This window comes from Centrocercus urophasianus, unplaced genomic scaffold, assembly GCF_019232065.1.
Source record: "Centrocercus urophasianus isolate 14NV4802_14NV808 unplaced genomic scaffold, USGS_Curo_1.0 seq_11, whole genome shotgun sequence".
In the NCBI taxonomy this organism is placed as follows: domain Eukaryota; kingdom Metazoa; phylum Chordata; class Aves; order Galliformes; family Phasianidae; genus Centrocercus; species Centrocercus urophasianus.
This window is the reverse complement of record NW_024884253.1, coordinates 87,346,856-87,362,123: the sequence shown is the minus strand read 5'-3', so window position 1 is coordinate 87,362,123 and position 15,268 is coordinate 87,346,856. Positions and strand designations below refer to the sequence as shown.

At 38.5% G+C, this 15,268-nt stretch overlaps 1 protein-coding gene across 3 annotated transcripts in view; it reads left to right on the top strand.

Annotated features, from left to right (window-relative positions):
• Positions 1-12,001, top strand: part of DCDC2 (doublecortin domain containing 2) — a 52,545-nt gene extending 40,544 nt beyond the window's left edge. For all 3 annotated transcript variants that reach the window (XM_042808761.1, XM_042808759.1, XM_042808760.1), the window contains 2 exons: positions 6,597-6,941; positions 8,209-12,001. In XM_042808761.1, the coding sequence (XP_042664695.1) occupies positions 6,597-6,941; positions 8,209-8,316 (453 nt within the window). In that variant the 3' untranslated portion in view covers positions 8,317-12,001. The remainder of the gene's footprint in view (positions 1-6,596; positions 6,942-8,208) is intronic.
• The last annotated feature ends 3,267 nt before the right edge of the window (positions 12,002-15,268 follow it).

The following is a 15,268-nucleotide window of genomic DNA, read 5'->3' as shown; positions in this document are numbered from 1 at the left end:
AAGTGTTTTGCCTAAACCCAAACTATATCCTTCTGTTCTGTGTTCTGTACCAAGACTTTGGCTTCTGAATAAAAAATGGATAGTTTTGCCTTTGACATGCAAACCTACTCCAAGTTGGTTATTTACATCCTGGTGGCAGCATCCATGGGGTCTGGTGACAGACTCTGAAACCAACTGTGCAAATAATAAGAGAACGGTGTGGTTCTGCTGTAGATCTTGGTAAGGAAGGAGGAAACAATATAAATTTCGTATTTGAAATGCTGATTAAATATTTTACGTTGAGATTGCTGTTCATAATATAGATATATTCAAAGTAGCTCTCTCTGAGAGAGAAACTTTTCCAACTAATACAATTTTGGTACAAATTACTACTTCATGTAAGTTATCAAATACAGAAGAAGCATTTGGTAGCAGTGGTATTGAAATAACACTGGAAGTTTCCATTGATTTATCAATTTCCATGTGTTCTCTTGCAATAAGCCCTTGGGAGGTGCAGGTTCAAAGAATTCAGGCATGTTGCTGTGCCAATTTTCTTTGCCTTGGGGGATGTGATATTGATTATTAAGATCTAAATGATGTTGAATGGATCTGAATTGTTGGTTTTTTTTTCACCTCCAGATTCATCATCCAACTTTCTTCTCTCTTTCTGTATCTGTAAAAATCACTGAATGTTAAATCCATCTAATGAGCACTGACTTCAGGGGCTGTTGTAGACATTAATGCTTTGGGTTCTCTCACTACCCATTGCTTTCCATTATTCCAAATGTCCACTGATTCCTGATGCCGCTCTTATTCTCAATTTCCTGGGCTGTGAAGTGATGTGAAATTGAGGATATCCCTTTTGGTGCTTTCTTTCTCTAGAGAGAGTTCATCAGTAGCAGAAAATCTGCACCTTTCATTTGATTCTCATTGTGGGGTTTACATTTTGCTTTACAGACCCAAGATTCACCTCCGTGAACAGAACAAAACTCCAATATTCCTGCTGCTGAAAGCAAAGTATTGAACTTTGCATTGGTTAAACATTAAAACAGGCTGACTGCTTGAAGATATATTCCTTGATTAAAAACACTGGAGCTTTTCACTGGGCAATATTTTGCACTACATCCATGATGGCTTCAAAATGGCATTTGGAAAGAATAAGAACAAAACTTCTAATATGCTCAAGTTTTGCTATAGCTACTATAATTTAAATTTTCTGGGTCCTAAGTGCCAACAGATAAAACACACAGGAAAATGCCTTAATTCTAGCTGCCCTGGTTTACACTTAATTGTTTTTTTTTAATTGTCTGTGTGAGATATGACAGCTTCCTCTGTCTGGTTGCTTGCAACTCAGAATGAGAACAGAGATCTTCCCTAGCTTCTTCCACCAGATAATTGTGATTTCTGAAGCTATGGCAACAAGACCTGATCTTTATAGACCTGCACAGCCAACTGTTAGAGGGCACAGGTTCTATTGCATTGTAAGCACTATTCCATTGTAAAATTGGTGCTGATAGCACTTGGAAAGAAGTTTTCTCTCCACGTGCACCTGTCTTGAAAAAGCCTAGGAATTCTAGAACAGGCAATCTCTCAAATTGCTTAACTTCTAAGACATTTTTCATTCACTGTAGAAGAGTCTGTTTGTGGGGGGGGGAACTTACATATATCTGCAAGCTTAGGGCTTCTTTCAAGAAGCTTATAAATTTTCTCATTGTTTATAGCAGGAAGTTGTGAAGCTTGGGCAGATCTTAAGAACATTTTCCAAGAGTATATTATGAGAAAACTATACGTAACTGTCAGTGTAATGTGTGCAGACTATTTTAAACTTAGGTACGTCTTACAAAAACAAGTATCTGATCAGGTGTTTTCTAAGCTGTGGCCTTCTTGTGATCAGGGATTTATGCACACTCCCAGTTGCCACACAATGAAACCAAGGAATGGATTTTGAAAAGCTTTTTACCCTGCTTGAAGTTACATTGACTTCTAAGTAACTTCATTTACTCTTTTGGGAGCTATGATCTTACGAAAAATTATACTCTGTGGACTCAGGTCTTCATTTCTTTCATTAAAGTATAACATCTGAGTCGTAAAGATGTTGGAGTTTAAGGCTCTTTATTGTATTTTTTGCATCACATTCATTATGTGTGAAATGTAGGACTGATGAACCCTCAACTATTCATTTGCTTGCTTTTAAGTACTTGAGTTTTGTAAATGATGTGGAAGAGAACTGTTGTCACTTAGCAACCTTATCTGGTTCAGGAACAAAATGTTTTGATTTCAGAATCTGTGCTGTGCAGCTCCAAAGCATTCCTGGCTCCCTTGGAAGAATGGCAGCTCTGTTCTGGAGCTGATCAGTGCAATTGGCTTTGCACATTCCTGATACTACATTCATGACATGTATTCATGCTGGTATTTGTGGCCATTAAGCTTTTTGTTGCCTACCTCATTGTTTGTCTGCTGTGACTGTTAGCCAAGTAAATATTTCCAAGTGGGTTCAATAAAGGAAAACTGTGTTTTACATTAATGGTATAAAACAATTTGTCTTAAATGATTTGTGTTACTGCACTTCTTAGTAATCTAGTATCGACTGTGTACAAGCCCACTGAGAGAATGCATTAGCATCCTTAGAGGTTGAGAAGTCAAATGCTTCCATGTCTAAAAATTTCCTGACTTACTCCATTTGAATGATGATGGCAATTGGTACTGTGGCTCCTAATGAATTGTGGCATGATGAGTGTAACTAGAATACATCTCCCTTTTTTTAACCACTCTGGTATTGCTGAGATTAAAAATATCATCAAGTGATTGTACTACTTAAATACAAAGTGAAACTTGGATTCAGTTAGTTGTGATGTGCAGCTTCAGTTCAATATGCTTTTGACTGACTGTACCTTTGAATAAATATATGCAGTTCTTTTCTTAGTTAGCCATTTTAGTGATTGCCCATGGCAGGTGAGAAATATGAAAATACTTAGAAATATGAAAATATGATCTGAAAGGAAGTTACTTTAACTTCTGTAATTTCAACTAGGTGACTGCAATGGACCCTACATTTGAAAGTTGTAACCAGCTGTACAAGAAGAAGTGGTACTCCCTATTTTCTTGCTGTCTCAAATAAGGCAGAATAGAGCCTCATTATCGGTAATTCTTGCTGCTGGAAGAATGATGTTAGTCTACCATACACTCTGAAAAATTGTCCGTTCCTGGAAGTTGTTTAGTCCTCTATGAAAATTTCCACAAGGAATAAGCAGATAATCACCTCACACTTCTCCAGTTCTAGATTTACTGCAATCAGGTTAGAGTTGTTGTGTGTCCGTAAGACAAGGTGAGGCCTCACTGGTGCTGAGTACAGGGAAAGGCTGACTTCCCTAGTCCTGCTCACCACACCATTCTTGATACAAGCCAGGATGCTGTTGGCCTTCTTGGCAACCTGGACGTACTGCTGGCTCATGTTCAGCCCACTGTCCATCAGTACACCAAGGTCCCTTTCCATCAGGCAGCTTTCCAGACACTCTTCCCCAAGCCTGTAGGGTTGCCTGGGGTTGTTGTGACCAAAATACAGGACTTGACACTTGGCTCTATTGAAACTCATAAAGTTAACCTTGGTCCATCAATCCAGTCTATCCTGGTCCCTGTGTAGTGCTTTTCTCCCCTTTGGTAAATCAACACTTCCTCCCAACTAGGTGTCATATGCAAACTTACTTAGGGTGCACTTGATCCCCTCATCAAGATCGTTAATAAAGATGTTAAATAGAAGCAGCCTCAGGACAGAGCTCTTGGGGATGCTGCTCATGACTGGCTGCCAACTGGATTTAACTCCATTGACCACAGCTCTTTGGGCCTGGCCATCCAGCCAGTGTTTCACTCAGAAGAGCTTGTAATGTGTAACTTTCTGTGAGTGAGCACGTTGGCTCAAAGCCTGACTCAAATGCAAAGGAGAGCAGCCTCCTACATCTGTCTTAGCCATCCAGCCAAAGCATTACAAACAGAAGAAGCTCTTACTGTGAATATTCTTGCTGTTTAGAAGGTGACCTATGAGAGTGAGAACACAATTTGAAGTAACTTTTATATAAACGTATGGACATTTGGTGTAGCAGTAGCTAGATGGTTTATTGTAGTCTGTCAAATTCTGTGAGAAGGTTCTCATTGATTACAGGAGACCCTGAATTAAGCCCTGTCCCAGAAAGATATTAATATTTTCTTTAGCTCCCTTCTTCAGGTTCACTAAAATCACTGGAACTGGTAGTTATGCATCTGTAGTATTTATAAGCTTTGAACCATAAAAATCTTTCTCCCTTTTTCTCTTTTCTTCCCTGTATATATATATAGACTATTAAAAAAAATCTATCTCCATAAATATGAAAATGAAATAACTTTTGCCAAGTATTTCTCTTTCTCAGAGAAGACAGCGTACTTCACATTATTAAATCAACAACATTTCAGTACTGAGTGTCACAATTTTTATGTAAAGCCCAGTGTGTGATTTGGAGGGTGGGTTGGACTTCAGTTCCTTCTCAACTGTTCTGACTTCAATCTGCAGCTCATTCTGAAATGCAGTGTCTGTGGCCATCCTCATTTTGAAACCTACCTAGGTTTTCCCGTGCAGTGGGGATGGTTCTGTATTTTAGACTACTGAGCAAAGGATCACTTCTTCCATGTCCATAATCTAGTGTGACTTGAAATGAGATTAAAAGAAAGCATTTTGCTTTCCAATTCTTGCCTGTAAGTGTGACGTTTTGTTTTTGTTCACTTTGCAATTTGAATGTGATATGATGTTAGCTCCCTATGAGCTTCCGGGGGGATTCTGGCTATTGTTCAATACACTGTTTTTCACTTAGTTTAGTCCCTAGACAGGGTGAAGTCTAACAGATATAGCCACTATTTGTAATGTCATAGCAAGCAGTTTTCCTTAAGAAAAATGCTTACTTTTAAATATGGGTATGTGGTGCATTTAATTTGTGCAGTCCACTCTTGCTCGGAGTCAGAACTCAAAGCAGCTAATTATCATTGTGCACTGGAAATAAATCAGTAGCTCATAGGTGGCGAATCAGTAGGTAGGCTAAATCTGCATTTTCTTTGCTGTCCTGATGTGCTGATAGTTATACGAGTTGGCTCAAGTCTGCTTTGCATGGCAGCTTCTTTGAAAGTGTCTGTAAAGATTTGGCTTGTTTAATTTTCATTTCAGAAGCAACAGGGCTGATTTTATATTGAGATATAGCTAGGAGGGCTTAAATAAAATCGTACAGAACCCACTGTGCTTCAAAGAGAGCTTTAGGAGCCATTATTTATACCATGGTCAGGTAACCATGTAATGTTTCTAGTAGCTTGTCATTCTGTGGATTATCACGATGAAATAACTTGTCCTTTTTGAAGCTCACGGAATATTCGAAGTCAATGGGATATTTTGCATGGGCTTTGTGAAATAGTCTTACATTGCTACGTAAACGTCAAAGCAAAAGCACGGTGTCTTGTCAAAAGGCTTCAATCAATTGCTGGTATTCTTAAAGTGGCTCTTGCTAATATGCCAGAGAAAATGAGAGAATTGTTTTTTGAAATGAAACTGTTAGTGAGAAAAAGAGACAGAACTTACAAGCTGTAGGATAAACCAGCCTGCCTAAAGGAGCTGCTAATGATAGTAGAACTCCCAATACATTTGATTAAAAGAGAATCTATCTTTTGCTCTCAGATTGCTTGCTTTAGATTTAGTCTGATGAGGCTGTGTGGGAGGCAGATATGATTTCATTCCCATGGGACTTATACTCTTTATTTTCATTCAAACTTGAGCACGAGTACTTAAGTCATCTTGACAGAAGGGGCATTGGTTCACTGAATAGTCAGGTGAACATTGAAAGTTGAAACTGGAAGACAAATGGCAAAAAATAGACAACATGTGCATCAGTCTCCCAGGTTGTCACAAAATCAAGCTGCTAGCAGCTTTATCCCTAGTGATTTTCTGCTTATTCTTCAATATGGGACAACATTTTATTATCTGATAATTATTTGATTATGTAGGAAAAATTAATTACTAAATGTCAAACAAGTCCTAACTATACAAACCCACACAGAGGTCTTTGGGAAGAGACAGTATGGAAGAGACCTATGGGTCTATCTATCTCATCTCTCTTGCTGCTTTTCTGTGGATGCATAGAAGACAAGTTGTGACCAGGCTGATTGGCATGGTGTGGTCTGGTTCATAGGTAAGACTTCAGAACACTTTGTGTGCTAGTGATGCTATTTTATTTTAACATTTTATTTTATAGAAAAAAAAATATATATATATGTACCAGATGCCAGAATATTAGATCAGAATAGCTGGTGCAAAATACTGTTGCTGGGATAATTAAATCTAGCTCATTCCAGTTTTAATATAGTCAAATAAATTAACCCCGTGTGATTCTTCTAAATCTCATTAGCTTTTAGCATTGTTTGTGGAATGAGAGCGCAGTATGAGGTGCCGACAGGAGCATCGTTTTTCTCTCTGTGAAGATAAAGCTCATGTTAGCATACTTACTCCCTAGTAATGATGTAATCGTGATTTTGATGTCTGTCACGTTTCAGAGTTGCCTTGGAGAATTCTGTTTAAAAATGCCTCGTAATGTTGCTGCTTTTCCTTTCAGAGGCCAGCAGAAACTGTGGATGAAGAAGAAAATGCAGAAGAGGAAGATGACAGAGGAGAGGAGGAAGCATATAAACAGAAGGAAGAACACCCAGAAGTAAATGGAGAGGAAAGTGGGGAAACTGTTACGAAAAGAAACACAGGAGAAAATAAGAATAAATTAAATGGGAATTATGAACACAAAACAGAAGGAACAGAGGATGTTGACCAGGCAGAGGAAGAGGAGCTCGCCCATTTAAATGGCAAGATAAATAAAGACAGTGGTGGGCTGATGGAGCAGAATGGCCACGATGATCTCCAGCATGAAGAGGATGGAAAAGAGGATTATTCTGGCAGTCAGGACCAGGTAACCATCTATTCTTTCAGTTTGTTTTTCTGTATTTGTCAGCTTTAGGCTTCGTCTCAGCTAGTCTGTATCTCACTCCAGGTAAGTCTTGGAGAGACCTTAATAGAACTGAATATGTGGGAAAAGCTTTCTTATCTACATAAGTTGGTAACATCATTAGTTACAATATATGCCCTCCAACTGAGAAAGCAGATGCTTCTCACTATTTGATGAACCTGCATATCCTACTTTCCTGAGTATGCTGAGCTCTCAAAAAGAGAAATCTTGCAATTTCCTGAAAGGCACAATCATTTTACACTTCCTCACTGTGTTATCCTTAGGACAGAGCAGGAGGATGTATTCATGAAACCACAGCACCTTGATTTGTTGTTGTTGTTTGCCTGAATTGATTTTCGCAGAAGCTGCATTTCATAAAGAGAACTTGCTATTACTGTGTGGAAGTTTCATTTGTTTTTCCAAGAAATAGGATCAAACAATGGAAATGAATAAGGCCTTGAAAGCAAGGTGCTTTAGTCAGGTTAAAATCAAATATCCTGTTAATTCTGGGAAGCTGGCAACATGCTGTTAGCTTAATTGGAGGTGTGCAGCCCGGAACCAAGCGGACTGCCTTGAAAGTCAGATGAACAGAACACAGAAAATGGAGTCCTTTGCTTAATAGAAAAAAAATCCAGATCCAGGGAGACCTGTATTCTCGAGTATTAGGAGCTGAACAAATTGCTGCATGTTTTCTGCCTATAAGCTGCTGAAAAAATGACCCCTCCTCTATTTCTGGGGTCACTGGGAATGGTTTCTCACTTCCTTGCAACTAGGCTTTCATCTGTTCCTATATTACACCCAAAAACATTTCTCAAGGGAGTTAAGAGAACGGAGTAACATAACATTTTTTTTTCCTTCCCAAATTTGTTTTATATTTGACATAGCAATGGATTTTTTGTTTTATTTTGTTTTTAGAGAAGCTGAAGTGATTTATGGCAATGGAGAAAGTGAGTGCACATTCACTTTAAAAGGATATGTGGGTAACTGGGTGTTTGACAACCTGGGGGGGAAAAACCTCTAACTTGAGTGCTTTCTCCTTTGGAAGGTGTATAAACTTCTGCTAAACTAAAATGTTAATTTGATCACTGTCAGAAAGCATCTTTTTTGTGTGTGTCTGTGTGTGTGTTAAGAATTCCTCATGGAATTTGTAGTACAAGATGATCACACTGTTGAAGTAAAGTGAAATCTTAGGTACTGCTAACTTCATCAGGTAACTATCCTTTTTTTCTAGGTTGATTCCCATCATGAAAAAACATCCAGAAATCCAAGGGTGACAATCACTAGCCCACAGGAAAGTGAAGAAAAGGACCAGAGCAATGGCTATGCTGCAGTTGCATAGATATAAGGAAATGTAATCAGTGGGAAGTGAAATAATACTTTCAAGCATGTTATTTTATGATTTTTAGCTTAAAATGGAAAGGTAGATTGTGTACACACATATTGAGTTTTGAGATGATAATGGCATATAGAATAATAGGACATAAACCTTAATATCTACTAAGTAACATTGAATTGTTTTCACAAGATGTGAAATTTCTGATGGAATTTGAGAGAAAAAACATAATACTACTACATGGTAATGTTAGAAACATTGGAAATAAACTATTTTGTGGTATAAAATGTAACCATCAGTAGCAGAGTCAACTATGCAAATGACAATTGTCAAGAAAAAGGGTAAATAAGTTAAATATCAGAACTTCTTTGCAGATTCATTTAGAAAAGAGAAATCATTTGTGACTTGCATACTATAAGTAGTTTTTCCCATTGAAATTCCACATGATATATTCTATTTCCAAGTGTAACCTTAAGATAGAAGCAGAATGCTTTGCTCACTTAAAGGAGAGCAAAGAAGATGTACTGAGAGTCCTAATATTACTGGGTAGTAGCTTTCAGTATATTAATTGGAATAACTTTTTTTTTGCATTCTGAAATAGCCCTTTTTTAGCATTGTGAAGATGGGTTGGCAGCCTGCAGCGCTGCAGCTTATTCACACTTGCAACAGTAAGTTTTGCTGGTTGTTCTGCACCAGTTCACCATGCAATGGATTGCTATTACAGTGAAAAAAGAGCAAAGCACAGATATGCAGCACGTCAGACACGGAGCAGATCAATTTGATCACACTTCAGTTCAAGTGTAATCTAATTTATTAATGAAAAAAAAATGAAGAGGCCCAGATTCAGACTGAAATTAGCATGAAATCATTGTTATCAATGGAGCCATTTTAATATGAAACACATTAACATAAGATTACTAGTTTACTGAAAAATTCAGCAGCTGTTATTGTGTCCGTGAATCCCTTACATAGCCTTAATGCTTGAAAGCATATTATCATCTTTTTGACTTAGCAAGTTCCTGATAGGCTGTGGCTTAATTTGCATTAGAAAATAAGCCACTGATCCCCAGTATTAGCTCTCTTACTGACATCAACACCATTACTCTTACCAGTTCTCTGTTAGTAATAGCAATTGTTTGTAGATTGTGAAATACAGCCCTGAGCATGATTTCATTAATCATATAAAATACATAGTGAGTTTCCCTATCATCAATGCTGGTAAATTATGACGAAGAGAAACTAAATGTCATTTTTGTTGATTTTTGTGCTGTTAAGACCAAAATTACATTCAGGAACAAATTGAACTTGAAGCACTGTTTGAAGGAAGTGTAGGAAAATTGTTGTGACTGAAACTCATAGAAATATCTGCACTTTTCTACCAACCAGACCGGGAAGCTCCATCTCAGCCCCACCTTCTGAAACTTCTTGCAGAGCCCACCAAGGAAAATGGCTAGTGCTCCATTCTCACTCCTTTAGAGGTGAATAGATCAGCAGCAGGCATGGTGTTCAGTGTGCTTAAGAACCAAGACAAATGACAGTTGTCTTGTATTGACATCACTATGAAGAATTGTTGGCTTGAAGTTAATGGTACACCCAAGCACAGGATTCTACGTGTTGTCATCTTATTGCAGGTGAAATCCTGAACAACCTCTGAGGTTTTTTGCATCCTCAGAAATTTGAAACTAAATCGACAGCCAGACATGTCTGGTAAAGATGATCAACATTTTCCTCAAAATGTTATACTTAAAACTATATATATATTTAGAAGAAGCACACTTTTGTACGGAGATTCTCTGCTTTCTCTTCATAACTTGTGTCTGCTGATTGTTTCGGTCATTTCTCTCTTTTCTGCCAAAGTTCAGTGCTTAAAGACCTACAAATATCAGTAAGAGTTATTTAAAACTTAAAGTAAATTCTAGGGAACTGTAATGTGATAATTGTCTTTCATGGGAACGTGAAAATCCCAGAGAGTTACCCAGCCTTTAAAATGTTTTCCTCTCTGCTGTTCATCTTGTAAGAAAGATTGAAGATTTTGCTTCAGAAGAACAAACTGGACTTTGGGGAGAGATACAGCCATTTCATCATTTACTCCTGCAGTACTCAGAACACCTACTTTGTATCGGATTCTCTGCACAGAGAAAATTAATTTATGCATAGCAATTCTGATGTTAACTGAAATTAATCAAGAAACATGTGTGGTCTTTGCTAAAATATGTTTGTGAATGTGAATTTGTTATGACAATTTAAATCAGTTTTACATGAGAAATATTTCTTTTTCTTAAGCTTATATGGTGTTACTTCAAGCTTTTATGCAACAGTTTTTTTTTTCTTTTTTTTTTTAAGACATTGTCTTTCTCCTGGCATTATTTTTAAAAGCAATTTCCTATTAAAAAGAGCTAGCATACAAACACTTTTGCTTTTGTCTCAAATCAAGGCCAGTTTGGCATTAATCTTGGCTTTGGATGACTGATGTTATTTACAAACCTAGCTATTTTTTCAGCTGTTAGGATTCTTCCATCACTAGAACTTCAAAAAAGTCAGAGTTTCCAGTTAGGGCATTGTAACCACGAAATAAATTCTGCTGATAATTCGTCTCTTATTACAGCAAATAAAAGAATTAATTCCTAATTTCAGCAAAGCTCGAAAGCATATACTTAAATCCTGTAGAGATGCAGTTTGTCATCAAATTTTATTTAATGCTTCAGTGATCTGATGTATCAGAGTCAAAATAACATTAATCTGGAAAGAAAAGTGAAAATAAAGAAAATGCATTCCTTTCTCTGTCAGTCTCATCTAAATGAAATTGCATGCAGAAAAAAAACCAACACATAAATGTTACTTGAAAATACTGAGAAAAGGAGAGTTGCTTGGGTATCTTGATTAATTATTCCAAAGGTACATTTAAATAATTATTCAATAATACATGTAAATATAAAATGAAATCTCTTGAGGAAGAATCTATTTATTATGTTGTAACAATGGGAATGACTTCATGAGATGCAGCTGAAGGATGTTTTGGGTGGCTGATAGTCTTCAATTGGAATCAAAAGAAGTTCTTTAGATGTGGCAATAGACAGGTAAGCAGCCTGGTATCTTTCCAGTATTCTTCATGGGCTCATTTGTGTGCATTAACTTATATAAACACTGTAACTGAATGCATTTTTGTGTACTCACACATGCTGCACGTGCAACTAATGTGCGTAATGGTAGTTTAGCAGTGTTCTATTTTCAGCAATGGGAGCTATTGAGCATTAGTGAAATCAGTTATAACCATGGGAAAAAATATATGAGTAGCCAAGCTTATGAAAGGATGATATTTTAAGTTGCACACATACTTTTGCTCTTTGCTGAGCCAAGTCCAGAGCGCTTATGGCACTGAAGTGAAATGGAAATAACAACCTAAAATTGCCTGGGAGGAAGTTTGGTCGTAAGAAAGTGGAAAGGATATGGAAAATTCAAGAAAAAATGAATATATTTACTACAGCACGTGGCAGGAAAACATTCAAAGGTCTTCAGTCCTACGCTGTTGCATAGAGGACTTCTGCCTTATACAACAGATATTTTGAAACAGTAGGCAGACATTCAACAATCTATGCTATGTAACTATGAGTATCTTTAAGTGTTCATATTTTCCTTGCAGATGATGCTCAGTTGTGACACTCGAAATTTAATAAATTAACTTTAAATACGATTTGAATTTTTCTTCGTGCTAAGCGGAATCAAAATTGAATTCAAAATGCAGGTTTTATTAGTTGAGATTAGCTGACTAATCCCTAAAAAGCTTCAAAATCTCTTGGTTGGCATGAACTAGAGGGAATCTAATTCTCCATAAAACGATTCACATTTCTACACAACGAGAACATACAAACTCATGACTATGGTTAGCAGATTTTCAAAGGCACAAGTTCATCTACTATTTATGCTTGAATCCTTGGTTTAGAATGCAGGCATTTCTATGCAAAAACCAATACAAAGTCTTTCTCGTGTAAGAATTGTTTGTGCACGTTCACTCTCATTTTCTGGATTCCTGTTGTACTCCCACTGATATGCAAGTGAAGCAGGTGAAGTCAAACTCCTAATCCAAGTGTTATCTGGAAAATCATTTTTAAAGGCATTTACTTTTTTCCAGACTCCAAAGCCAACACACAAAATCCAAGCTCAGCACACTCAACCTCGATGGCTACAGGCTCCCTTTCTCCAGTTTGTGACTGGAGGAAAAACTGCCCTCTTGACGATGATGCAAATATCTGAGATCCTAGCTGGGTCACTTTTAATGGACTGACTGGCTGTCGAGGCGCCTTAAGAATTAGCCTAAAATTAGGTGATGTGAAAAGACAAGGTCTTCCCCCTTTCTGCCATAATTTCAAGCACCTGACTTCACAGGAAGGCAAAATGTTAGCTGGCATCTGCAGAAAGCAGCCCAGTGATACATCGTGTAGCTCCCTTTGCCATAAATTCAGATGCCATTTTTTTAACATGCGTGAAATAAAGCATAGCTTGTAAAGGTGGCATGTAGTGAAAATCTGGATGGTAAAATGGCAGAGTGCTTTTGTTAACAGGAAGCAGACAGGTATACAGAGTTGAGTGCTTTTCTCTACAGCAGCACTTGTACTTTTGGATTTTCTCCTTCAGTCTCTTTGCAAAGGAACATAAAGCACATGAGGCCCCCTAAGGGTTGTGGAAAAAAGCAGAATCTGGCTGCTGGATACTTGGGTTGCTGTGGCTCAGATAAATGGGGAGGTGCCAAATACAGAGGAAGGGCCTTGTACCCCACACCTGGATGTTTCTAGAGTCAATGGGATGACCTTCAGGAGATGGGGTTGTGATGCTGTGCTCCCCAGAGCTTCATCCTTTGGCCTGGCCATTGCACCCAAGTCCTTGTTAAGGCAGGCAATGAAATGCCCAGGACAGATAACACCAAAGCAAATGACCACACACTGTCTCAAACTTTAGTGCTCAGGGAACTGATGGCAGATTCCTGGTTCAAAAGCTGAAGGCCAATTGAGCATGCACCAAAACTGTGACTAATGAGTCGGTCATCTTACTTCATAAGCAGTGAGCAGATCAAGAGCTCCCTGAACTCTCCTGAATGGCAGCAGGCCACACAACAGGATCTCCCCTTCAGCTAGGATTCTATTGAGATTACAGAGATCCCTTACACCTTGACAGTAGGATGTCTAGCTGATACAGATACTTGGTGATTATTCATTTGCTTAAGTTTTGTCAGCTGCACTAAGATTATATCTTATGTGCCTTCTGACAAAGCCTCAGACTGGGAGTAGATTCAGCAGCACCTGGGATTCTCACCTCTATGATTCAAGCAGTTTAGAAAAAAAAGGGGATCCACTCTGAATCTCGTGATTCAGTGAGAGGGTCCCTGGCTGAATTTGTTTAACCCTACCCCACGTGCAGTAAATAATCAAGTGTACCTTGCCAACTTGACTCTTGTTAATTCACTGTCTTGATTTGTCAAGCCTTATTAAATCACTGTGTTTCATCACCAAATACATTTCTGTTTCTCTCTTAGGAGTGAAATAGTTTCTGCAGGTGATAGGGGCCCACTCTTTTGCCTTTGTTTTCACATGGGCGAGTTGATTCTTCTCTGCTCTTGAGGAAAAAAATATATATTCAGGCTTTAGCATTCATTGATACACAGATTTTTCTACCTCTCTCAGTTGGGAAGGGTTGCTTGATTTGAGTAGGGTGCCGATTTATGCTTCCTATCTCAGTGAGTAAATGGTGTCGGGGATGAGCAGTCACTCTCTGATGACTCTCTGGACACATGTGCAAAGCTATCCCTGTTTGCTCTTCTGCTGTGGACTGTGCTTTCCTAAAACACACCGTTCCTCTATTTCTCTGCTGAATTTGTTCCTTTCATTTGGTTATGAGAAATGATCTTTCCAAAAATAGTGCTTACGCTCCACGTTGCTTTTCTGTTAGAGATTGTCAGTGCAAAGTGAACATCCTAGGAAAAGCCTTTGTGCCTTCCCTTTCTGTTCTCTTATTGTTCCCTCAGAGCTAGCACCAAACAGGAATTAACTTGGTAAACTAAGGACTGGGGTTTGTGCCTGCTGGATAAAAGTATTCTCTATCCACAAAGAAAGAAATAGTCTTCCTTCATTTCTCTCTTTTCATGCAACACCATGTTTTTCAAGGTGACTCGAGGGTTCATTTCTTAAAGAACCACACGGTTATAAATGACATCACAGAAAAAGGAAGGTAGGGTAACTAAACCTCTTGGGTGCTTCTGTCACTGAAAGCCTGTTACTTCCACCAGCAAATGAGAAGAAGTGAGCATATCACTTCTGTATCAAAAAAGATCCACGTAACTTTCATGCTGGAAGGAACCATGTACTTTAGAAGCACATATATATTGGTGCTGTACCCATTCGTTTTCTAGCACGTGTCCCTTTTAGCCTCTCTAACCCCTTTACTTGCTCACCACGCATACAAGCATCAAGCCTATGCTATACTACATTCCCACTTACAAGCGGGATGCAGGTTATTTTCTTAAACTTCTGTGGCTTCTGCATTTTGCTAAGGCCTGAAGGCCTTGCAGTACCTGAGCACAGGTATGACACTTGTGGGTGACAACACCCTTGCAGAGCACATCTAGATATACCAAGGCATGATCTCTAAACAAAGATCCATTGATGCACAGCAGGGTGTCCTGGGTGCGAGGACTCTGTGCAGTGCTTGCACTGTGTGTGTAGGCCTGCGTGCTGGGTTGCCTGAAGGAAAACCCTATGTGTATAGATGGCAGCACACAGGTGTCTCTAAGAGCAAAGCCCTCAACATGATGCCATGATGCACCTGTGGAGAGTGAGCTGGCTGCCAGCTCTGGAGCTACCTTCCAACAGAAGCCTGTGCTGTTGGTTCGGGTAAATGGATTTCTGTGGGATCAGGAGGGTTATACCACACTGTTACAGCTATACTGTGCTTTATGTCAGGAGAAAAG